At 41.9% G+C, this 26,841-nt stretch overlaps 2 protein-coding genes across 2 annotated transcripts; both read left to right on the top strand.

Moving 5' to 3' along the window:
- The first annotated feature begins 12,388 nt into the window (after nucleotides 1–12,388).
- On the top strand, nucleotides 12,389–13,869 carry LOC136842390 (uncharacterized). The gene is made up of 3 exons (XM_067109650.1): nucleotides 12,389–12,620; nucleotides 12,910–13,610; nucleotides 13,651–13,869. Exons 1-3 carry the CDS (start codon nucleotides 12,389–12,391, stop codon nucleotides 13,867–13,869), a joined length of 1,152 nt encoding a protein of 383 aa, XP_066965751.1.
- An 8-nt stretch (nucleotides 13,870–13,877) lies between these two features.
- LOC136842379 (uncharacterized) lies at nucleotides 13,878–14,660 on the top strand. The gene is made up of 2 exons (XM_067109639.1): nucleotides 13,878–14,154; nucleotides 14,470–14,660. Exons 1-2 carry the CDS (start codon nucleotides 13,878–13,880, stop codon nucleotides 14,658–14,660), a joined length of 468 nt encoding a protein of 155 aa, XP_066965740.1.
- The last annotated feature ends 12,181 nt before the right edge of the window (nucleotides 14,661–26,841 follow it).

Raw genomic sequence — 26,841 nt, 5'->3', positions numbered from 1 at the left:
ACACACACACACACATACATATATATATATATATATATATATATATATATATATATATATATATATATTGTTACGTGTGAGAGTCTTGGTTGATCATGTATTATTCAATTTACGTAAATTTTACGGCCCTGCAAACCAAGATTACACGTAACCTGTCACTTGAAGCCAAAAGTTAACCTCAAAGACAGACGTTAATTAGCCAAAGGTCGCCAGTTAAGGGTTATTAACCTTAACAAAGAATATTTGAGATGAATTTGATTTTAAACGCTGTGGTTCTCCCAAACATTCGGACGCGAGGCATACAAAGCATCGAGATTTAACCTGAGTTTGCTTACCTAAATCCTAGGTATTTTACTGGAATAATGGGGTTGAAGCTAACAACATAATAATTTGGCTTAATCTAGACTTCGTGAACACATATACCATAAGTGGTGGCTGAAGGGGAACAAAGGAAATTTGAAATACAGAAAACAAAAGGATAAAAAGAATGGGCGAAGTTTTGAACAAAAGCGACTTTACCTTAGGACGAACGTTGCGCGCATCAACGACCGACGTGCTGAGTTCTTGCAATTGTTTCTTCACTTCACTAATAGAATAATAGACAAAGAAAGGGGGGAAGAGGTCCAACTGGACGTGCTATCTCTCCGGAAGCTTGGTTCTCTCTGAAGTTCTCTGACCGAGCCTAGGTCAAAAACAGTCACCCCAGGTGTCCACGTTCTTGTTAAAACATTCGCCAAGAGACAGGTAGGAAGGAAAAAGGGACCTTAGGACCACCTATTCTTAAGGCTGAAGGGAAATTTTCCTATAGGGTAAAGGCCTAACTTACCTATCCCATTCTCCAACGGACGTTAAGGTTTGAACTGAAGATGCACTAGCGTGGGACAAAGCAATTTCCCTGTCTCAGTCAGGCTGATATTTCTATCCCTAAATGTTTGAGGGCGAACAGCGTAAATATTTATAAAAGCTCCCCCTTTAAGAGGGCCTTCACTCCCTTTTCGGGCATGAAGGTCTATACTAAACAAGCTGTTCGCCTCTCGTAGGTTACTCTCCTTCCCTGAGCAGATTAGTCCTGGTTAGCCTACCTAGCTACAGAACTACCTAACCCTAGATAGGATATGAGCTATAATCACTACTTAACCTAATTCTAATAGTACTAGAAGGTGCTCACGGTTATTATAGGCTACCTCCTACAATCAAGATGTGTTTTAGACCTAGCCTAGTGGTACGTTCTATGATATTCCTAGCCTAACCTATCCTAACTGACCGTAGCACCAACATAAGAGTTAATATTCTAACTAAATTACAACATGGTTTATGTTTAATACAATTAATGATTACTAGTTAATTCATGAGGGTTGCCTCATATGATAAATGGGTGCCTCACTGAGGTCTTAGGCCATGCGTGTCACGAGCATCGTGGCTCGTTTCACAATAGTTAAGATTACTGAAATTAGTTAGGCTACTTACATGATTACTGCGGCTCGGTGGTAAGTGGAAAGAACAAGGCTACTAAATTGATGTACTGTACTTCAAGGTGGCCTAGGCTAGGTACAAATAGAAAGGAAGAGATCACACTGGCTACCTTCTCTGGGCAAGGGGCCAGGATCACTCTTAGATGTTAGGGCACTGTGCCGAGAGGGCACTAGTGCCAGGATGAGCTTATAGCTTCGCAACTACTGGGCTCTCTTCCGCCCCTTCTTCTTCTTCTTCGGTTTCCTCCAAGGCCTATCAGTAGCTGGCCTAGCAGGTGATGAGAGCACCGACTCCGGGACAGGCCAGAAGGGCTAGCGGGCGCGAAGTCAGGGGCAACTGCAAAAGCTGCGGGAGGACTCCCTACTCCGGCTGCTGCGACAACCGGAGCGAGAGCATCTCGACTTCTGCGTCCGAGGAGGCCAGTTCCTGGTCTTCCAAGGGAGGGTACCATTTCGATCCTCCAGGGTTCATCCTGAGTCAAATTTGCAAAGAAGAATCTTGCAAAGAAGAAGTTTCGGGTGCTGGAGGCTCTCCAGTCGCGATGATCAACTGCATGGGGAATCCTAAATCTCCCGGAGGAGGATTCGCCTCATGATTCAGACCCGGCATAGGGGCCTTTTCCATTGGTAGCTCAACGTCCGGGACGGACGGAGTCTGGCACTGCTCAGTGCTCGCAAGTGGCACTGGCAGCAGTTGAGGTCAGGCATGCCTGATGAGGGGTCGGAGGTGCAATACCTCGCGGACGACTTGTGGTTGGCTGCGGCAGAGATTCCTGCCCCAGCGGGAGATCGTAACCTCTCGGTGAGTTTTGTTTGGGGCGTCCGCTGGGCGTTGCTTGCGTGGGCAGCCCTCCCAATTTGTGGAGTGGTCTGCCCGCTTGCACGTCCTGCAGCGGTACTGCTCCTCCTGAATCTCTCTTCGCGGAGGGGGAAGACCTCTTGGTGGGCCAGCCCTTCGCAATTGGAGAGGGCTAGGCCTGGAATAGTTTGGGTTGTGCCCCTTCCGCGGACCACTTTGGTGGGCGGAAGGTGGAGGTTTGTCATGGTTGAGAGTTTTAACTGGGGCCTCCGTGGAGGAGGTAACGTGGCTGCGGAGTGGCGTTGGTGACGGGCTTCCGCAGAGAAGATCCCGACCCAACAAGAAGACCACTCCGGGCCGAATTCCACCTACCACGCCAAGGCGGTGGGGTATCGTGCCCCAAGGTGTCATTACCTGGAGTTGGACCGTGGGAACGGTGATGGTGTGGCCCTCTATCCACTTCATTTCCCACCGGGTTTCTTCGTCAACCATGGCACCGGCTGGCACTTGGGCCCTAGTGATCAGGCTAATGTCTGCCGCAGTGTCTACTGTGACCGGAAGGGTCACTGGCAGGCTAGTGCTCTGAAGAGGGGCCACCGAGATGAACTGGGTTTCCAGTCTCTCGGGGTAAAGGATCCGGTGCGGACCAGCAGCAGAAAATGAAGTGCTGATTAGGTTGACAAATTTGGTGGTGGGGACATGATGTGGACAGGCCGGAGATCCAGCATTGTAGTGGCTAGCAGCCCCACAGGATCTGCACGGGCCTTTTGGATGGGCTCGGTGGCCTGCAGTAACTGTTGGGGAGAGGGCTGAGCGGATGAATCGGGAGCGGAGTTCTGGCTGGTAGGGTTAGGCTGCTTATTAGTGCCGAGTTTGTATCGGCACTCAGCTTCAGCGTGGCCCCCTTCTTGCAATAGTTGCACAGGGTCTTGCTAGGCAGTCCATTCTTCGGGCGAGTGGAGTTCGAGAGGTAGGCGGAGGGATGATTCGCTTCTGAGAGGTGCTATGCGACTGATTGAAGGTTTCCCACGAATCAGCCATGCGACAAGCTTCCATAAGTGTGGAGGGCTGCTTATCGTTAAGATATACCGCAAGGCCCTGGCACACATTGGAAAAGGTCTTCTAGCATGGTCGATTGAAGAGATCCTCAAACGTCGTGCAGGCCAAGGAGTCGAACCAGCGCGTACCGGACTGGGTTTTTGTGACATGCCCATTCTGTCCAAGACCAGCCGACTTCCTTGGCAAGACCTCGGAACCGTTGTCTCCATTTTTCTGGGGTTATCTCGTAGGCCTTTGTAATGACTCTACGAACTTCCGCCATGTTACCTCTCTGGCTCTTCTCCAGTGAGCGAAGCGCTGCCTTGGCTTTTCCTCCATATGCTTGGCTAGTATTAAGGCTCTCTCCGTCTCCGTGGTGCTGTAGTTATCGAAAAGAGCCTCGATCTCCTCCAGCCATGCTTCTGGCTCGTCCTCAGTCCACTTGGGGACTAGGGAATTGATGCTCGAAATTGGAGCGTTTGATGCAGCAGGTGTAGGACTGGAGGCTTGATGGCTAGCCATAGCTTCGGCATTCTCCATTTTCGCTCTCTCAAGCTCGAGCTCCTTCTCCTTTAGGGCTAACTCAGTTTCCTTGCAGGCTAACTCATGCTGTCTCCTTCTTTCTTCTCTTTCCTCTTCATATTGTCTTTGCTCGGCGTCATACACCCTTCGTTCTTCTTCATACTTCCTCTGCTCGGCTTCATACTTCCTCTGCTCGAGTCTTTCTTCCTTCTCCCGCTTGGCCAAGTCGTCCACTTGCTCCTTAACCCAGGTAGTAAGTTCCGAGCCGGTGAGACCTGCCGCCGTCCCCAGCCCCAGGAAGGTTTTATAATGCTCTGCTGCCATGGTTCTGGTGGGGAAGGGTGTCTAACCGGGTCGAGTGGGCGTACTTGGGCAGCAAGGAAGTGTCTCTTCAATGATGTGGCACCCTTTCAAAAGGTGGCACTGTAGTTTGGGTGTGCCGTGTACAGGTCACACTGGTGGCACTCAGTATCCCTAGGCACTGGTGCAGGTTAGGTTCCAGAAGAACTTTCTCTTCTGTGTTCCCTTTTGGTTTTGTTTTATTTATTTTTTCTGGATTCTTGCTTGGTGGCACTTATGGTGCCAATGTGTTCCTAGGGACCCTCTACTGGAGTCCAACTAGGCTATATGGGAGGAAAGGCACTCTACACCCCCTGCAGAGTGCAACAATCGAATGAGAGAGAGGTAAAAGGGAAGGTAAAGAGAGAGAGAGAGAGAGAGAGAGAGAAGTAAGCTATTCAAGTGATGAGTGCTGCAAATTATTGGCACTGTGGAATAAAGTGAATTTGGGTTTTTTTTCTTAAAGATCCTCGTGAGTGGCTGGTCCCAGTACCGGCCCCAGTGCTGGCCCCTTCTTTTTTTCAGAGGGTGAAAACTACTGTTTGCTTCGGTCTGGATAGCAGGCCTCACTCGTGACCGACAGTTTATCACTGTATTGTAATTACTCTTAACTTGTCCTCATCTATTGTGGGACAGAGGTGTTTCTTTATTTGGCTTATTGCATTCGAATTAATTAGCCTAGTGTCGGCCGTTCTTTCTTTGAAGAGGGTCACGTACACTTAGGTTAGGAATGCTACTTATTGACGAGAGAGAGAGAGAGAGAGAGAGAGAGAGAGAGAGAGAGAGAGAGAGAGAGAGAGAGAGAGATTTTCAATCAGCGAATTTCTTGCTGCTTGAGAACATGTAAACAAGATTTTATACATGCACAATGGCATGGATCTTAATAAAATGATATAGATGCGTCGTCTTGGCTTCCTTAGGGATTACTTTATTATCTTAATTTTCCTGGGAGCCGACGCGTCACAAAAAGTTTATCGTAAAAATTTTAAATTTTCTTTATATGATTTTTATAGTAGGTATTCGTATAGGAACTTGTGGTATTACTCCTAACTAAGGCCTATCTTTCCCTGCCTAAATTATCTTTTGGTTTTTTTTTTTTTGTCTACCTAAGTCTGTCTAACTTCTACTAAAAGAAAAGTAGTTCCAAAAGTGGCTGGGAGCAGAGTGGTCACAACAGAGAATGACAATAACAAAGGTCTTAAGATGGCGGAAAATGGCCGTTCGTTAGGCCTAAATTTCAAAACAATCCAAGATGGCGGGTATTTTCTTTTTCAAACAAATTCAAACAACAACGAAACAAATGCAGGTATCCAGATTTTACTTTAAATATACCAATCATGCATAGCGTTTTTACGTTACGGATGGAAAACTAAATTACCAAACAACTTTGTGTCTTTTGTTATCGTTCTCTCGCGGTGAAACATTAAACAAAACAATGGAAGAGATTTGCTGATTTGAACGGACCAAATTTACTTTACTGAAAATGTATTTTATTGTAAAATTACTATTTCCGTTCGTTTGCTACTTCACTGACACGGTTTTGAATGATTCCCGCTATATGCAAACAATAACGATCGGAATTGCCGACGCGATTTCTAAATTACTTTGTGTATATGAACTGGGCTCCTTTTTCGGCCTTAAGATACGTTATGGACGACTTAACTCGATCCGAACACAGTAAAAATGCCATTCATAAATTATGTCTCTCGTTATAAATTATGTCTCACTCTGTTTCTACACCCTTCCTACCTATGCTAATTCTCGCTACACTTGTTATTATAACTATTCTCTTGACTGCTTATTATTATGCCTCGTTCCTTGTTTGGAAGAATGAAATTGAGTTCGATATCTGACTTTTATTTTTGGAATTAATGTAATTTTAATTTCCTTTTCTCCAGATTCTTTCTCTAAAATGTACTTTAGATTCTACATAAGGTCGCCAATGTTACGTGTGAGAGTCTTGGTTGATCATGTATTATTCAATTTACGTAAATTTTACGGCCCTGCAAACCAAGATTACACGTAACCTGTCACTTGAAGCCAAAAGTTAACCTCAAAGACAGACGTTAATTAGCCAAAGGTCGCCAGTTAAGGGTTATTAACCTTAACAAAGAATATTTGAGATGAATTTGATTTTAAACGCAACGGTTCTCCCAAACATTCGGACGCGAGGCATACAAAAGCATCGAGATTTAACCTGAGTTTGCTTACCTAAATCCTAGGTATTTTACTGGAATAATGGGGTTGAAGCTAACAACATAATAATTTGGCTTAATCTAGACTTCGTGAACACATATACCGTAAGTGGTGGCTGAAGGAAGAAAACAAAGGAAATTTGAAATACAGAAAAAAAAGGATAAAAGAATGGACGAAGTTTTGAACAAAAAGCGACTTTACCTTAGGACGAACGTTTGCGCGCATCAACGACCGGACGTGGAGTTCTTGTGTTTGTTTCTTCACTTCACTAATAGAATAATAGACAAAGAAAGGGGGAAGAGGTCCAACTGGACGTGTTATCTCTCCGAAGCTTGGTTCTCTCTGAAGTTCTCTGACCGGCCTAGGTCAAAACAGGTCACCCCAGGTGGCGTCACGTTCTTGTTAAAACATTCGCCATGAGAGACAGGTAGGAAGGAAAAAGGGACCTTAGGACCACCTATTCTTAAGGCTGATAGGAAATTTTCCTATAGGGGAGTTAAATGCCTAACTTACCTATCCCATTCTCCAACGGACGTTAAGGTTTGAACTGAAGACGCACTAGCGTGGGACAAAGCAATTTCCCTGTCTCAGTCAGGCTGATATTTCTATCCCTAAATGTTCGAGGGCGAACAGCGTAAATATTTATAAAAATATATATATATAATCATGAAGCTACAAATGTATATTTAATATCAAATTATATACCTATATAGTATCTCCGACAAAATATCACCGAAGGGAATTTATATAAGTGATAAATGAACAGGTACCACTATTTTGGCGAACCCTTGACATGGACCCATTCAACGACTCCAGTGGGCGTTACCACCGCGCCATCAAGAGTAGGTATAAAATCATTACCGAGTCTGCTGTACTGTTTTTCCCGTCGTGGCAGGGAAATTGTATAGCATTGATCGCAATGACCCACCTCCGCCATGATAGTTCGTTGGTACGTTTGGAACACCCTTGACATGGGTCCATGTCAAGGGTTATATATTATTATGGTTTTGTTCATTTATTATATATAATTCCATCGATGGTGAAATTACATCTGAGATGCGAGGTAAATAATTTGATATTAAGTACAGTTTGCTTATTTCACCATAGACTGCATATAAATTTCAAATGATAAAAAAATTTCATAATAAGAGTTGCGTGTTCCAATTACGTACCAACGAACTATCATGGCGGAGGTGGGTCATTGATTTAGGCTAAGTACAATTTCCCGCTCACGACGGGAAAAACAGTACAGCAGACTCGGTAATGATTTATTTTCTTGATGGCGCAGTGGTAATTTCCACTGAGAGTCGTTGAATGGGTCCATGTCAAGGGTTCGCGTCCCAGTGGTACCTGTTCATTTATTTTACTTGTTATATAAATTTATGTCCTTCGGTGATATTTCTCCATCGAGATACTCTTATTTTTAACAGAATTTGATATTAAACGACATTTGTAGCTTCATGATTGTATATAAATCATTATTGTGATAAAAAATTTTTTATATATATATATATATATATATATATATATATATATATAATATATATATATATATATATATATATTAATCATAAAAATGGCAATTAACATATCATGTTACCAAAATATTATGCCTATCAGATAAAAAGTATTTTTTATAAAATAAGTTTTTACTATATTCCCTGCCATTTAAAATGTAAAAAAAACTATAACTACGTCATTATGTAATTTTTGGAACAGCTGAAAATGAGAACAGCTGAAATTTGGTTTTTTCAGTTTATACTATCGCATTCGGAGGCATATTATTTTTGACAAATGCTGAAACTAAGCGTTGTCACTTCTCAACTCTTGGTACCTGGGAAAATTAATAAATGAAATAATTTAAACACTAAATTAGTAACATGATGATTTGCTAACATTGCATCAGAAGTTCAAAACAATTAGAAGCCAACGTATTTTTCTTAAATAAAAAAGTACAGACCTAAGGACCTGCATTTGTATACAGACATTTATCACTACTTTCAAATTGTACACTGGCTCATTAAAATTGCCAGGTTTTGAGGAACAGAACAACCGATTTAAAACAAAATGGGAAGAAAGGAAAATTTTTTAAAAGGAGAAACATTCAATGATGTACCCATGTTCAAATAGTGCTTAGATATATAGGCTCACCTGACAGTATCTAATTTACTGGCAGAATTTTCCTGTAATCTTTCAAATGTAAAGTTGCAGTTCATAGTTTCAAGTTACATGTCATATTTTTATCTTTCTTTATATTTTTTCCTTTTTCTTATTTATATTTATATTTAAATATTTATATATAATATATTTATATATATATATATATATTTTATTCAAGCTTATATATATATATATATATAATATTTTATATATATATATATATATATATATATATAATGGAAAACTTAATAGGAGGTTTCGGTTTTATAAAATAACAAATAAGGATAAAAAATATGACATGTAACATGATTTTATGAACAAAAAGTCCATTTTTTTTTTTTTTTTTTTTAAAGGATCATATAGACTTAAAGCTCAGATTGAATAAGATATAAATCAGCTTACATATAATCAAGCACTAAAACGAATTTTTTTTAAATAGACTTTTGCATTTTCTCATTTTTTTTAAATCGATTGAACTCCTCACAACCTAAATTTACAATCCTTCAGTATTTTCAGAAATGAAGATTTTATGATAAATGGCACTGGCATTTTTTTATAGGTTGTTATTGTCACTTTCTCAAATGGACGGTGGCTTCTGTTTTATGAAACTTCGCTTCTAAATGAGCGAGCCATTATGATACTAATTTGGTGGGAAAATTATTATTTCATTTAAGCTAGAAGTGCCAGGTACCAGTGTTGAGAAGTGACAATCTTAGTTTCAAGACTGCTTTAAGCCTTTCACAATATTTGTCAGTAATCAATATTCTTCCGAATGGTCAGTGATATTTAATAAACAATTACGATCACGGTGCTAGTTTTTCATCAAGATTTTCAATCCTTAAGGACACCGCGACAGATTTAGAAATACCGTTAATGTAGAGTGAATTAGATAATATTAAAATAAATGAAAAAATTATAGCCAGTGAAGTACATTATCTTTAGGAACTGGGATGCTGCAATTCAGGAGATTCTACCATAATGTGCGTTTTACTGCACAACAACTCCCCAGATACGTTGGAATGCACGTGGAATGTATATTAGAAATAATTTCCTTACAACAAATAAAAAGAGGAAAATTTTAAAAAAAGACAAATAATCTCGCAGGCCATCATTCTTGTCACTACGAGCTTTCGGAGGTTTATTTCCTGACAACAATGACTGTAACACTTTTTTGCAGTCCTTTTCATTTATGTTTAAAAATTCCCATAAAATATTTCTTTCAACACTCTTACCGGAAACACGTTTCAAGGTTTTCATTGAATTAGTTGTCTTTCTTGGCCACTTTTAATGTGTCGTTTGTGAGGACAATTCTCCGATAATATCATATACAATTTGTATGGGGCTTTGTTAATCTTAAATTTCACTTGCAGTCCATAGAATAATATTCAAAGAAAATATTTTACTTCTCTCTCATTGAGCTTACTTATGTGTCCGGTGCATTTTAACACTGTTATAGGGATATTCCCCATCAATTAGAACAGAATTTTAGTTATTTAAATATAATGGAGCAATTCCAAAGTAAGGCATTAGCATCAATACTGAATAACAGTAGTAGCAACTCCACTTCATATATACACATCCGCTATTGTAAATAAGAAACTAGATGAAAAATTACAATCGCAATATAAAAAATCGTAATCTTAAAATTTAGTTTCTCTTATCCGAAAACTTGGAGGCAATTTCAAGGGACCATCACTTTTCCAAGGTGAGCTCAATGAATACCTCCCAAGGAGATTTATCAGTGACAGAAACTTTTACGATCTAATATGATTTTTGTGACCTAGATTTAATGGCCTTCCAAGGATTACAAGAGGTGAAATTCTTAGGGCATTTTCTTGACTGCTTTATCTTGTAATTATTTTCGCCAGAATTAATTTATTCTTTTCAGTTATGTAGAAAAATGTAATGACATCTGTTTCATATTATTTTCCTTTATTCAGTAACAAGTGATTCTGATGACTAAAAACAAAGATCAATTAAACATTTCACATGAACGCAAACAGGCACTCAGAAACGAATAATTATTTGCATTGTAAGAGTCACTTTCACTTTAAATAATATCGACTCATAAACACCAGCTTCTACAGTATACCCAAATGTTTTCACATCGTAAGTAAGCTTAGCTACTTTAAACTTTTTATTTTTCTAAATAAAAATACAAATTCATGTAAGCCGTAGATTCTTCAGTTCAATTGGCCTTAGATTAAAGTCAGCTTGCATTCTCAACTAGAAAATTTATGTAATTTTAATCGTGCATAAATCCAAGATAGCAGCCAAACGTCGTCACGAACATTTGTTATTGTAGTAAATCATAAAATGATGCATAATACTTTTACGTATTTCCCTGGTTATTGGTATTTTTACAGGCTGGCAACGGAAACTTTATTTAATTGGCCTTGGAGTTCTGACTTGCGTAAAGGAAATCGTAAAAAAATAAGAAAAGGGGAGAATTTAGGAGCTGAAGGCTCTACTTCATAAGGAATGTTATGTAAACACTTGGGATAAATTAAAGAATTATATTTACAAAAGAAAGCATTTGAAGGGAAAATGGATAAGTAAATCGATAAAGGGCTTGCAACGCCTGAAGATCCTTCTACTGGAGTCTGGACTAAAGGCAAGGCACAGTCCGAGATGAGTCCACTGCGAATAGGTCCCTATGCAAGAGAGATTTACACATTACACACCAGTAAAGGAACAATATAACACTGAATATAACTCGAGTTTGCACTGAGGGTGCCAAAGACTTGAGGAATGAATGACCACTTTACACTTGAACACAGGACATTGGAAATGGCACTGGATAAACTGGCACAAGGACAGAAGTGAAATGCTGGTACTCCAAACTTTCTAAATGGCAAATTGTCTAGACTGAAAGGTCTTTACTCGCACTTTACCTTATGGGAAGCGGGTCTCTGGAGAAGAAGGACGAGGGACGATCACACGTATGGCGGTGCCCTCGAGGATGACTGGAGTCTGGAGTTGGACAGGGAGAATGAATGGTCTCTCAGCAAACTGCATCACCAGCCCGCGTGTATGGCTAACTGCATGACTCCTCACAAGACTAACTGCTTACAGCCTACTGCTGTCTCTTCCTTTTAAGGCACACGGCCTGGTGTAGGAGCTGTGTGCAAACGATGTGTCACTTGTCAGGTGGTCAGCGATTCCGTTGCCTCTTCCCTGGTCCTGCGAAGGTAAGACAATTCAGCAGCTTAATTTGCCTTTAGAAAGGCCATTTTTTAAGCTTAGTTTGGGCTAAGCTTCTTAACCTAAATACTTTCATGGTGCGGTCCCAAGCCCGGATAAATAGGGAGGGTTGGTGTCAGGAAGGGCATCCGGCCGTAAAAATCTGTGTCAAAACCATGGAATGAGCCGAAATATGGAAAGAGGTAATGCTAGGGCGTACTCGTAAACGATGCACAGAGACATCGCCCTAACTCTGTGATAAGGCGAGGGCTACTGCATCAGGAGCGGGTGCAGCAAAAAGCGAGCTCACATTGGATTTAGAGTATGTCAGCTTAATATTGGGTCCATGACTGGGAGAGGTAGAGAGTTGGCTGACCTGATGAGGAAAAGGAAAGTAGATGTTTTGTGTAAAGATCTGAGCGATGGAAAGGAAATAAAGCTAAAGAATTGGGGGATGGATATAAGCTGTACTATAGTGGAGCAAATAAACAAGGCAGAAATGGAGTTGGCATAGTACTGTCTGGTGAATTGAAGAATACAGTGATAGAAGTACAAAAGAAAGAATGACCGTATCATCAGATTGAAGATGTGCTTTGGGGAGAGAGAGTCTGAATATTATAAGTGCATACGCACCACAAGTTGGTTGCACAGAAGAAAGAAGGGAAGTTTCTGGAGAGACATGGATGGAGTAATGCAAGAAGTGGAAGAACATGAGAGGGTGATAGTGGGTGCAGATTTGAATGGCCATGTTGGGTGTGAAAATGAGGCGATTGGTCGGGTGCATGGGGGCCATGGAATTGGGGAGAGAAACCCAGAAGGGGAGAATGTAGTGGACTTTGCTGTGGCACTCGACATGGCAATAGTAAACACATTCTTTATGAAGAAAAGGGAACACCTAATAACATATAGGAGTGGGGGAAGATGCTCCCAAATAGACTACTTCCTATATAAAAGGATAAAGCTGGGGGAGGTCAAGAACTGCAAAGTTATCCCAGGCGACCATGTAGCCCTCAACACAGACTGCTATGCATGGATTTGAAGCTAAAAAGGAAAGAAAAACCAAAGCTAAAGGGATAAGGAAAATTAAATGGTACAAATTAGTGAGGAGGAGGATAAGAAGAGAGTTTAAGAGGAGGGTTTTGGAGGACATTGATATAGGAATTGAAGATGTTCAAGAATGGTGGGCACGTTGAAATGCAGCAGTAATTAGAAGACATGGAAAGGAGCTGCTGGGAGAGACATCGGGGATCATATGGGAGGAAAGGGAGAGTTGGTGGTGGGAGGAAGACATTGGGAAAGTAGTAAAAGATAAGAAGGAGGCAAAGAAGAGATGGGAAGAGTCACAGTCAGTGGAAGACAGAGATCGGTTCAGAGAGAAAAACAAGGTGGTGAAAAAGATGGTAGCCCAAGCTAAAGCAAAGGCGTATGATGATGTGTATAATGAGCTGGGGACGAAGGAAGGATTAAATAAGATGATCAAGCTATCAAAGGCTAGAAATAAGAACACCAAAGATATTACACATATCAAACAAATAAAAGATCAAGATGGGGTAGTACTTAGAAAGGAAGAAGACATCATGAAAAGATGGAAAGAATATTTCGAACAGCTGTTAAATGAAGAAAATAATAGACTAATAAGAGGGGATGGGCAGGTGAACATTGGCATGGTGATGAGGTTTTCTAAGCAAGAGGTGCTGGATGCACTGAAGAAGATGAAGAATGGGAAGGCAACCGGACCAGACATGATACCTGTGGAGGCATGGAAGGCATTAGGGGATGAAGGAGTGGATATACTTTATGATCTTATGATAAAGATCCTTGAGCAGGAAAAGATACCAAATGAGTGGCATGGGAGTATACTGATCCCAATTTTCAAAGGAGAGGAGATGTCCAAGAGTGTGGTAATTATAGGGTATTAAACTAATGTCCCACACTTTGAAGATACTGGAAAGGATGATAGATGCCAGACTAAGGGAAGAAGTAGAAATAAGTAAAGAGCAGATGGGATTTATGAAGGGAAGAGGAACAACAGATGGTATATTTTGTCTGAGACAACTAATGGAGAAATTCGGGGAAAAACAAAGGGACCTACATATGGTATTCATTGACCTTGAAAAGGCTTTGACCGAGTCCCCAGACAAGAGGTATGGAGGAGCCTGAGGGAGAGGATGGTGCCAGAGAAGTACGTGCGATTGATACAGGAGATGTACCGGAATGTATTTACCAGAGTGAGGAGCAGTGTTGGGGAGACGGAGGGTTTTGAGGTGAGAGTAGGATTACACCAGGGGTCGGCTCTTAGCCCATTTATTTTTAACATAGTGATGGACGTTATCATAGAGGAAGTAAGGAGGCAGTACCGTGGAACATATTGTATGCGGATGATATTGTCCTGTGTGCAGCAGAGAGCAGGAAGATCTGGAAATGAAACTGGAAAGATGGAGACAAGTACTGGAGGACAGAGGAATGAGAATAAGTAGATCTAAGACAGAATATATGTGTACCACCAATGATGGGGGTGATAGGGAAAGTGTTCAGCTTGGGGGAGAATCAATAAAGAGAGTTGAAAACTTTAAGTATTTGGGATCCTTTATTAATGCTGGAGGACGTATGGAAGAAGAGGTAAAACATCAGGTACAGGCAGGCTGGAACAACTGGAGAGCGGCCTCTGGAGTTCTTTGTGACAAAAGAGTACCGCTGAGGTTAAAGGAAAATTTCATAAGACGGTGGTAAGAACAGCAATGATATATGGCACGGAAACAGCAAGCTTGAGAAAGACAGAGGAGAAGAAGATGGATGTGGCAGAAATGAGAATGCTTAGATGGATGGCTGGGGTGACGAGAGAGGATAGGATCCGAAATGATTACATTAGGGGGTCTACTAAGGTGGTGGAAATATCAAAGAAAGTGCAGGAGGAGGCTGAGATGGTATGGACACCTGTTGAGAAGAGATGAGATGAGGACCACGTTGGTAGACATACTATGGGGATGGAGGTCCAGGGAAGAAGAAGAAGAGGGAGACCAAGAAAGAGATGGAAGGACTGTGAGGGGAGACCTGCGTGAGAAGGGAATTGATGAGGCAGAAGCACAGGATAGAAATAGATGGAAACGGCTCATCGAAACGCAGCGACCCCATATAAAAATGGGAACAAGCTGGGAAGAAGAGAAGTTGGGCTAAGAAAGATCTTTATCAAAGGGGTGGCATTTAATGTTTTAACCCTTGCCCTTTTTTCCGTGTCATCTCAATATCTGTTCCAGGTAAAAAGAAGGACAGATCGAAATGTTGATAACAGTGCTCTGAGGGGAGGTCAAATACGATTGGCCATGCGGTTCTCAATAAACAAAGGGTAAATTAGGTGATGGGGGTGGGGAGGCGTATTTGGGCTTTATGTTGATATCAAGAAGTCGGCACAGCTGGTTTGACTTTACTCGTCTCCCAACAAGAAATGGACAAGCTTTTACTTTAACAGAACGCACAAAATGGAAAATACTTCCAACACATTAATATTAAGATTTACTTTAACATGGCCCATTAATTTTTTCAAATTTACGTTACTTTAAGATTATGAGGACAAGATAATTTTGAGGCAGGAGACAAAATTGAAAAGAAATGGTTATTGTTGCATAAAAAGTTCATTAATTCTAAGTAAACAAGGCTTGCGGTTAGTACAATGCCTTGAAGAGGCTGTGTAAATGATAAAACAGCGTTTATTTTTGTAAATGACGTCCTTTACATGATATTATAATGACGATACATATTCATTGATAATTTACTCGGCAGTTTGCTTAGCTGGCCCCACACGGATTTTAACAGTGGTGGGGCGAGAGACTATTCGCGAGTTTTAATTCGCTAACTTTAAACCACGTTTATTTTATGCATCCACTGCCCTAACTCAATGCTTAAATGATACTCAGCTCAATGTTATGACAGGATAAGCAGACAAAAGATGAGGGGTCTGGGACAAAACAGAGTTCTTAGTAGAATGGAAAAAAAAAATAATAATAACAAAAGGAAAAATTAACAGGATGTTACGAATGAAAACTTGACCGCATATGAAAGGCGGAACACGTCCTCAGATTTTACAAAAGGGGCATTTAAAATCACAAGGGCAAGAGTTTATGACTCGCGATTCATTAAAAAAAAGAAAAATAAAATAAAAGAAAGTAAATGATGTTGGCAGAAGAGCCAAGGGTAAAAGAGTGAGGGTATTTATTGTGTTAGGCGAGAATTTATCGTCCTTCGCCTATAAATTGCAGCCCAGACTATCTCTTAGTCCCAGGGCTGGAAAAGGGAACCCAAAGGGCTCGACTCCTTCAGGAAGAGCTGACATGCATGCCCTGTGCCAAGGTATGGGCGCAAGGGCGTGCCACTTCTCACTCTGTTATTCTCAATGATTTATGCATTTTTTGGGAAATGGTATCCTGTATTTAATTGACTCTTGTGGTGATAATTTAAGAAAAGATTATTAGAGAAGGATAAGGATAGAAGTTCCAGAGGAACGGAAGAAGATAGTGGACAGGCTTGACATCCCCTTCTGGATTAGAGGGTGCCAAGACCTTCGAAAGATGAAATGGTGGCACAGGTGCCATGGGAGCTCTAGAGCTCTTTGGAAACTACCTGAAATTCCCACGCCCGTGGTAATTCCGCCTCGAGCCTCTTCTTAATGGGACAGTTGTCCTCGGCCGGGAAGCAGAGGGCCCGAGACCGGAGGGCGGCATGGAGTGCCACCTGGGCCAGCTGCTGCAACAGCTGACGCAGGAGTGTTTTGGTGCGGGTTCTATCATGATCCATCGCGGCTCTTGTAGTTCATTGGCCAAGTGAGAGATGGCAGAATCCTGACTCACAATTGCGTCGGCGATGGACTGAGGCAGAGAGGAGGCAGTCGGGGGCGGCGTGAGAGGCTCGCAAGTATCAATAACCAGCTCAGGCATGGGTTGCGAGGCCGCACCTTTAGGTGAACTTCCACTGTGGTCAAGAGGAACCGTCTCTCTTACCGACGCTGATAGCGGTGCCAGGCCGGGAGAAGAGAGGGGGTCCTGAGTTGGATCCCTTAAATGGAGATCGGGGTTGTGCTCTGGCGCTGGCACTAAGGCAGAGTCAGGCACTATCAGAGGCTTCTTGTGCTCGTTGGTCTGGACGGACACAGCTTGGCACTGCTCGGTGCATGCAAGTGGCACTGGCAGGCATCTGGCATCTCCAGGAGGGAGATGCGATTGGGGCCCTGGTACTGGCACTGAGGCAGGGCTGGGCACTGGAATTGGATCGGGAACCGATCGAGGGGTCACTGTACATTGTACTCAGGTGGCACTGGTAGGGACTGCACGTCCTCCTGGCACCCAGGGGGCGCCAGTCTTGACCGAGGGAGAAGCGAGGGAGGATTACTCGCGCCCGAGGAATGAGTTGGGGAGTGGTGACCCCTAGATTGTCGTGATTTCTGTGGGGACTGAAAGTCCTGTCCCAGGATGACGTCATAGCCTCCAGGGAGATGACTTGCTACTGCAAGATTGCAAATTTTGGATTGATGAGGTCTTGTGACTCTCAATTGTACCGTAGGGAGTATCATTTTAAATTGATTTACTCCCTCGGTCGTGACGAGTTTTCGTCTTTTGACGATAGCTCCATAGGGAACTCTGTCCCTTCGTATGAGGGAGATTTGCGCGCCTGAGTCATCGAACGCCGTGAATCGGCGCACGGGGTGACTGCCTCATGGAGGGGCCACATATGTGGGGCCTTTGGCGGGAGGGCCCAAGGACTTGGAATTCATGACGGCCAAGGCGACGGCGGGAGTATTTGACTTATTATTGTTAGGGCATTTCGCCCATTAGGTAGAATGGCCACAAATCTTGCAAGCTGTGCAAAAGGTCTGGCTAAAGTCTTTCTGTGCTGGCCCTGTGGGGGGCACAAGTGAGTTATTGGGTGGTTTTCTGGGAGAAAGAGGAGCTGCTTTCTTGCTTCGGCACTGCTCAGAGGAATGCCCCGTCTTTTTGCAATAATGGCAAGTTAGGGGCTTGCCTGAGTTTCCATTGTTGTGGGAATTTGATCCTCCGAGGAGGGGCGGGAGATTTATCTTCCGCCCCATGGATCCTTCCTGAGGGTGGTGAGTCTCCCACATGTCTGCTATCCGGCAACACTCAGTGAGTGTTTCTGGGGCTTTTTCCACTACATGAGTGGCGAGGGCAGGAGGGGCGTAGCGCAGGAAATGCTCAAGTTTAAATTTTTCAAGTACCTTGGCGGTGCTAGTGGCTCCTTCGGACTCTAGCCATTTTGCTAACGCTCGCTCAGAATCGTATGCCCAATCGGACCAAGTCTGGCCTGCTTCTCTGGGCTGCTATCTCCAACGTCTCCTCCACCTCTCGGGGGTAATCTCATACCCCTTTGTAACTGCTTGGCGTACGGCTTCCCAGTTTCCCCTATCCTCAGCCGAAAAGGTGTGGTAGGCAATGAGTGCCTTCTCTCCCAGGAATTTAGTGAGAACCAAGGAGAGTTCTGCGGGGGAGAGGTTGCAGCATTCCAGGACTCGTTCGGTCCTTTCAAGCCATACTTCAGGTTTGGACTCTGTCCATTTTGGCATGAACGAGTGAGCTTGGCTGAGGGTACTCATTCCCGCTGCAGGAGGTGGGTGGCGTTCTGTCGTTCTAACATCTGGAGCTCATGGACGTGCTGTCGCTCGTGCTCCTCCCATTGTAGCTCCTCTCTTCTCTCTTGGGCAATTCTTTCTCTCTCTCTCTCTCTCTCTTCACGTTCTCTCTCTCTCTCTCTCTCTCTTCACGTTCTCTCTCTCGTTCTTGACGCTCTAACTCTTCTCGTCTGTCTTGGGCAATTCTTTCTCTCTCTCTCTCTCTCTCTCTCTCTCTCTCTCTCTCTCTCTCTTCACGTTCTTTCTCCCTCTCTGCCTCTTGGGCAATTCTTTCTCTCTCTCTCTTCATGTTCTTCCTCTCTCTCCACCCGTTCTTTCTCTCTCTCTGCCTTGGCATCGTCCACTCGCTCTTGAACCCAGTCTCTCCGAGCTTGCCCTGATAGTCCCATGTCCTTTCCAGCGGACATGTAGAATTTGAAGACCTCATTTTGTTGGGCTCTGGTATTAGCCATCTTGAAATAATGGTTATATGGATTGGAAACCCAGTTTGGCTGCAATTTCATGTGCTGGAATATACCTCAGGTGCTGACCAGTCTCAAAAGCAATCCACAATATAGTGAATCAAATATGTCTGAGAAGACTCAGGTTGTCTGAAAAGACTCAATTGCAGCAATCTGAAACACCCAATTGTTCAGACTGCAGGAGAATGGATCTGTCTGAATAAGACAGTTGATCTATAAGTTTGAGGAGACTTTGTTAAAATTTAATATGCCTGGGTAAGACGTGGTTGTTCGTGGCGAACAAATTTTAATATGTGTCTTGGAAGACGTTACTGGATTTTGTGTCACGCTCGGACTTGGCCGGATGTAGCGTGAAATCAAGGCGTTGTTCTAACGAACTAGAATGATCAGTCCTGTAAGGGCTTAGATGTGTGTGAAATACACTAATATAAAGATTTCGGTTCAGAATTGGCCCTAGATTAAAGTCAGCTTGCATTCTCAACTAGAAAATTTATGTAATTTTAATCGTGCATAAATCCAAGATGGCAGCCAAACGTCGTCTCGAACATTTGTTTTTGTAGTAAATCATACAATGATGCATAATAATTTTACGTATTTCCCTGGGTTATTGGTATTTTACAGGCCGGCATCAGAAAATTTATTTAATTGGCCTTGGAGTTCTGACTTGCATAAAGGTAAATCATAAAAAAAATAAGGATAGGGGGAGAATTTAGGAGCTGAAGGCTCTACTTCATAAGGAAATGTTATGTAAACACTTGGGATAAATTAAAGTATTATATTTACAAAAGAAAGCATTTGAAGGAAAATGGATAAGTAAATTGATAAAGGGCTTGCAACGCCTGAAGATCCTTCTACTGGAGTCTGGACTAAAGGCAAGGCACAGTCCAAGATGAGTCCACTGCGAATAGGTCCCTCTGCAAGAGAGATTTACACATTACACGCCAGTAAAGGAACAATATAACACTGAATATAACTCGAGTTTGCACTGAGGGTGCCAAAGACTTGAGGAATGAATGACCACTTTACACTTGAACACAGGGCATTGGAAATGGCCCTGGATAAACTGGCACAAGGACAGAAGTGAAATGCTGGTACTCCAAACTTTCTAAATGGCAAACTGTCGTGACTGAAAGGTCTTTACTCGCACTTTACCTTATGGGCTCCTCACAAGACTAACTAACTGCTTACAGACTACTGCTGTCTCTTCCTTTTAAGGCACGCGGCCAGGGGTAGGAGCCATGTGGAAACGATGTGTCACTGGCCAGGTGGTCAGCGATTCTGTTGCCTCTTCCCTAGTCATGCGAAGGTAAGACAATTCAGCAGCTTAATTTGCCTTTAGGAAGGCCATTTTAAGAAGCTTAGTTGGACTAAGCTTCTTAAGGGAGTGGCATTTAGTGTCCTCTCCTTGCCCCTTTTTATCCTTGTCATCTCAATATCTGTTCCAGGTAAAAAGGACAGATCGAAATGTTGATAACCGTGCTCTGATTACTAGGTCAAATACGATCAGCCATGCGGTTCTCAATAAACAAAGGGTAAATTAGGTGGGCGGGGGCGTGCTGTGCAGCGACTTCTTGTAAATCATAATAATACATATTATATATGGTTTTTTGACATATAAAATTCGTATCTGATGCTAATTATCAAATTTAAGCAAGATTAGAACTGCTAAGGCCATGTTAAATTCAACTTGGAGCTATCATTGAGTTACAAATGGATATTAGGGTCAATATCTCTGTTTATAATGATTCAACATTATTTATAGAAAATACTTGCACTCGGAAGGAACAAACAGATGAGGTATTCTTCAGGTATTTTGAGATTCAATTGGACACAATTGTGATTAATTAGGCATAGTCTGGTTATGACAATGCTAAAGTCGTTGAGTGGTCTGTTGTGTATTATAGATATTAAAAAAATTACTTTTGGGTGTGTCGCTGCTTTATTACTTATAGTCATCAGTACACTAGTTAGACTGTCAATTTCCCGTGTCACGCTTCCCGTGTCACGTACCCTTATGAAAACCCAGAATAGCTGCTAAGTTCCTGTGCTTTTCACTCTTAGAACTCTGAACATAGTCAATGACAAGAAATGAGAATGGTTTACAGCTCATAGGTTTTCATGATAAGATGTGCACTAAACTATGAATAGTGATTATGTTGATACTGAGTCGAAGTATGCGAGTTTAAGGTAATTAGTCTCCAATTATTTTTTTTTATATAAACTCACGTGAGTCTTCATCCAGTTGTCATGAATGCGTATAATCGACTGTCAGAATGTCAATATCCTGTTTGAAAAATTCATTGGAACTTAAAGTTAGAGGCTTCAGCAAATCCTAAATTATCTTTGACTTACGAAAGGAATCACAGACTCTAGAAGTTGGTATTACGTTTCTCCCAAAACTGAACGTGGCTGTACTTATATTGGTTAAAATAAATATACAATTTCAGTTGTCTGGATCTTTTTGAAATAATAATGATAATCTTTATTTCGGCTCAGGACCATATCAATGGAATATACAAATACAATACACACAATGTAGATGGATAAGGTAACATGATAAAAATAATTATCGGCAGTACCCACACAGTTGCTGAAGAATAGAAAAAAATAGAATTACATGGAGAATAACAGCAAAAAAAAAATAAATAATAAAAATGGTAATAAAAAATACAAATCGCAGACGATTAATTTCCAGCTGGGGACCTTAGGTGGTTACAGAAGTCAGGTCCAGAAGGCTAAATATGAATACTGAAAATTGCAAAACTCTACAATGATATTAATCACAGTAATAATAATAATAATAATAATAATAATAATAATAATAATAATAATAATAATAATAATAATAAGAAACGTAGAAATAATAATAATAATAATAATAGTAATAATAATAATAATAATAATAATAATAATAATAATAATAATAATAATAATAATAATAAAAATGACAAATTCTGGAGATGACACTTCATAATTACAAAAATAGAGAATAAGTCATTAAAGAACAGAAGCCTCATTATCCCATCTTGCCCACAATTTAGATATTCTTGCCTCTCTGGTTAGGGGGCTTTGTATGAGCGAATTGCTGCTGTTTCTCAGTCGGGTGATCAGACTGGACATTGTTCGCCTCACAATGATTTTCAAATTATCCAGGCGGTTTTCGATGAACATCTGCGTGGCGGAATGATAGCGAGGAGTGTTTGTAAGGCGTCTCAGAATGTCATTGTGAACAACAGTGATACGTCTCATGGTCTCTCGGGTATAGTTCGTCCAAAGGGAACACCCATGTATACTGTAGCAGAAGAGCAGCAGTTTCGTGTCTGGGTGACAGAAGGCGAATCTCTTTGCAATCATGTTGCAAGTTGCACGTAGTTTACGACGATTCTGTTCTATGTCTGCCGTATCTTTTAGGTCGTCCGTGATAATGTAGCCCAAATACGGAAATTCAGGCACGAATTCCAGACGATGATTTCCGAGGAAAATTAGTGGCCCTGCAATATGCTTAAGCAATCTCGGGAGCAGTGACATACACTAGGTCTTGGTTTCATTGTATAAGATATAAAATTTCTCTGCATATTGGCGGCAAGTGTCGATGAGTCACTGGAGACCTTGCACTAATGGGGAAATCAGAACCATATCGTCGGCGTAACAGAGGTTGTTTATTGTTGTTTCGTTGATAGTGCATCTGATTGGGAGTGAGTTCAGTTTGACATTCAGGGCGTCTGTGTACGTGTTAAACAGGTATGGAGAGAGAATGCCCCCTTGCCGGAGCCCATTTAGGGAGCCGAAGGTGTACGACAATACCTTACCCCATTTGACACAGAATTGCTCTGTGGAAAACCAACAACATAAAATGCCAATTAGATATAGAGGTGTTACTCGTTTGTGCAGCTTGAGGAAGAGCTTCAGGTAGTTAACTCTATCAAATGCTTTTCTCCATCTACAAAACATAGGAGGCTGATGATAGGTAATAGTTCAGCAATTCTTTCAGGATGTAGATGCAGGTGTTGGTTGAGTGGTTTGCTTTAAAAACCGAACTGGTTGTCAGTAGTGTGTAGAAAGGGGAGAAGTTTCACTAGGAGAACGGACTCAAGTATCTTTGACGCAATTGTAGTAATTGCAATCGGGTGATAATAGCCAGGGTCAGCTGCATCCTTTAGCTTGTTTTATATTAATGGTATTAAGTGAACTAATAGTAGGGAGTCTGGGAGAAACTCGTGAATTATGCATGCATTGAATAGAGCAGCTAGCAAAATGTAAATAATCAGATGGCAGAATTTGAAAGCTTCAGCAGGCAGACCATTGCAGCTGGGCGATTTATTATTAGGTAGGTTGTTTATGGCATTGCTGATGTTACCTGGCATAATACGATCGGCGAAATGAAACTGAATATTATCAGTAAGGAGGTTATCTACATACCCTCATGAGTCATGATCGTTTATGCAATTCAGGATAGTGCTGAAGTGATCACCCGGCATTCTTGTGATAGCCTCGTCACCAATGGCTTCTCCTACTCTCTGTGATAGCTTTTTAGTTTTGGGATTTAGGAATTGAATGTCCTTCCAAAGACGAAGGTATTCGCCAGATTCTGATTTTCTAGGCATTGCATCAGCTCTTAGTTGCTTTTCGTTCAGTCTGCAATGCTGAAGGTCGAGTTTGAACTGCGCTCTCGTCTGCCTCATTGGCAGTGGAAAGTGTCCTTCCCTCGGGTTACCATTTTGCCTCCACAGTAGCAACATTTCTCGTGAATATGTATATAGATCTTTAACCAAGCCATTCCATCCATGTATATTACTAGAGATGCCTTGACGAGATCAAAGGTATCCTTGCCGGAGGCAAGCATAGCGGAAATTATATTCGAATAGAATTCTTTCAGATCTCTTATGGTCGTTTCTACATTTTGGGTTAGTGCACAGTAAGGCGTCTGCTGGTTGAACTATTGACCGCAGCCTGGTTTCCGTGGTTTCCCTAAAAGATCTGGTTTTCTGTTGGTTTTTGAAATCCCAGTTAACAGCAGGTGGGTGATCAGTTAGGGGGTTCACGGTAGGGGTGGATGGGGTACTGAATGACACTTGTAAGGCGATGTGATCATAGCCCATTGCAAGATCGTAGCGAATGTTGCAGGTCACAATAGCCTCATGAAGTTGTGGGGACGTGATGCAGTGATCCAGCCAGGAGGTTGTAATTGTGTCCGTTCTATTTTGTACATAGGTATAGGAGGAGAGAGGGAGGAGCATCACATCGCTAATTTGGAGAGCGTGATTTTGGCAGAAGCGAGTAAGTTCATTATAAAATTGTTTTGTGGGATGAGAATTAAGGTCCCCAATTATACAAATATGAACAGCAGTAGAATCGTGAATATTGTTGGGTAACTCACCTAGGATCATGCAGTATTGATCAAAATTATTGTTCTTTTTCCAGGGCATATAAACATTAATTATTAGGATCTTAGAGTTCCCTACTGTCACTTGAAGACCCAGCAATCTATCACTCCTATAGGTCAACACATTCACCATATTGTCTAGCTATTTGTACCACAGGAAAGAAAGACCTCCATTCGGGAGACCGGATACGATGTGATCTGTAACTTGAATCGATGAGGTCGAGAAAGCTCTGAAGTCTTCATGCACTGAATTGCAGATGGTAAGGTCATGAGGCCTGAGAAGCGTTTCTTGTAATGCAATGATGCCTTTGAAGTTTTTGCAGAACATGTTTAGGGGAGGAATGTTCCTCTTGAGGCCAAAAATATCCCAAGAGATTATGTCTAGTGTATCCATGGCAACCCACGAAGATGGGAAATGAATGAGTGAGATGGGGGTTTGGCCAGTGGGGTGGGTATTCACTCAGCTTGGGAGGATGGGTGGCACTTGTGGTAGAAGGGGAGTTTGCGCCGGAATCCTACTTGGGGTGTCAGTAAGTTCCCCTGGGGGTGGGGGGCCCGTGGGTCGGATTAGGTAGTATCTTTAGATTTTTATATTAGGACCGAAATTCTCGCCTTTAAGAACATCGAGGTGTTGAAATAGGCAGGTAATCCTGGAGGCCACTTTATGTTTAATTTTGCATGGGAGTTCGTGGGAGATAAGAGGGTCGGAGCCCATGAGAAACTTGACTCTCTCTACTATGGCGTCTAGTTTCACCAATGAACGTAAATTGTGAATTACAATTATCGAACATTATATTCCGCTTATACACAATAAGGATATAGATCTTCGTAAGGGAGCCCAGTTTTTTATTATCTCTTGTGTTTGGCTTACATTAGGCACTTTGAATTTCATAAAAAAAAAAAAAAACTGATGACAGTCAACTGGGTTGCTGTACAAAATAAGAGTCATTGATGAAAAGGAAGCCCTTGAAAATGTTTGACCTAAATCGCTTAAGAAAACCACTGTCGCTGTTTCTGCAAAAACAACAATAAAGTGTGACATGAATCATGGTTTGCAGGCAGCAACAGACAAGCAAAGTAGAAGTATGTATAACAGTTGACCCCATTCTTCAAGTTAGCCGTGTGTCTGTTGCCTTGGTACTCCCTCCACTTTCTTAAGCAATCTCGGGAGCAGTGACATACACTAGGTCTTGGTTTCATTGTATAAGATATAAAATTTCTCTGCATATTGGCGGCAAGTGTCGATGAGTCACTGGAGACCTTGCACTAATGGGGAAATCAGAACCATATCGTCGGCGTAACAGAGGTTGTTTATTGTTGTTTCGTTGATAGTGCATCTGATTGGGAGTGAGTTCAGTTTGACATTCAGGGCGTCTGTGTACGTGTTAAACAGGTATGGAGAGAGAATGCCCCTTGCCGGAGCCCATTTGGGGGAGCCGAAGGTGTACGACAATACCTTACCCCATTTGACACAGAATTGCTCTGTGGAAAACCAACAACATAAAATGCCAATTAGATATAGAGGTGTTACTCGTTTGTGCAGCTTGAGGAAGAGCTTCAGGTAGTTAACTCTATCAAATGCTTTTCTCACATCTACAAAACATAGGAGGCTGATGATAGGTAATAGTTCAGCAATTCTTTCAGGATGTAGATGCAGGTGTTGGTTGAGTGGTTTGCTTTAAAACCGAACTGGTTGTCAGTAGTGTGTAGAAAGGGGAGAAGTTTCACTAGGAGAACGGACTCAAGTATCTTTGACGCAATTGTAGTAATTGCAATCGGGTGATAATAGCCAGGGTCAGCTGCATCCTTTAGCTTGTTTTATATTAATGGTATTAATGAACTAATAGTAGGGAGTCTGGGAGAAACTCGTGAATTATGCATGCATTGAATAGAGCAGCTAGCAAAATGTAAATAATCAGATGGCAGAATTTGAAAGCTTCAGCAGGCAGACCATTGCAGCTGGGCGATTTATTATTAGGTAGGTTGTTTATGGCATTGCTGATGTTACCTGGCATAATACGATCGGCGAAATGAAACTGAATATTATCAGTAAGGAGGTTATCTACATACCCTCATGAGTCATGATCGTTTATGCAATTCAGGATAGTGCTGAAGCGATCACCCGGCATTCTTGTGATAGCCTCGTCACCAATGGCTTCTCCTACTCTCTGTGATAGCTTTTAGTTTTGGGATTTAGGAATTGAATGTCCTTCCAAAGACGAAGGTATTCGCCAGATTCTGATTTTCTAGGCATTGCATCAGCTCTTAGTTGCTTTTCGTTCAGTCTGCAATGCTGAAGGTCGAGTTTGAACTGCGCTCTCGTCTGCCTCATTGGCAGTGGAAAGTGTCCTTCCCTCCCGGGTTACCATTTTGCCTCCACAGTAGCAACATTTCTCGTGAATATGTATATAGATCTTTAACCAAGCCATTCCATCCATGTATATTACTAGAGATGCCTTGACGAGATCAAAGGTATCCTTGCCGGAGGCAAGCATAGCGGAAATTATATTCGAATAGAATTCTTTCAGATCTCTTATGGTCGTTTCTACATTTTGGGTTAGTGCACAGTAAGGCGTCTGCTGGTTGAACTATTGACCGCAGCCTGGTTTCCGTGGTTTCCTAAAAGATCTGGTTTTCTGTTGGTTTTGAAATCC

Source organism: Macrobrachium rosenbergii, chromosome 2 (assembly GCF_040412425.1).
Source record: "Macrobrachium rosenbergii isolate ZJJX-2024 chromosome 2, ASM4041242v1, whole genome shotgun sequence".
Taxonomy (NCBI): domain Eukaryota; kingdom Metazoa; phylum Arthropoda; class Malacostraca; order Decapoda; family Palaemonidae; genus Macrobrachium; species Macrobrachium rosenbergii.
The sequence above is the reverse complement of the archived record's forward strand: the minus strand, read 5'-3'. Positions and strand labels throughout refer to the sequence as shown.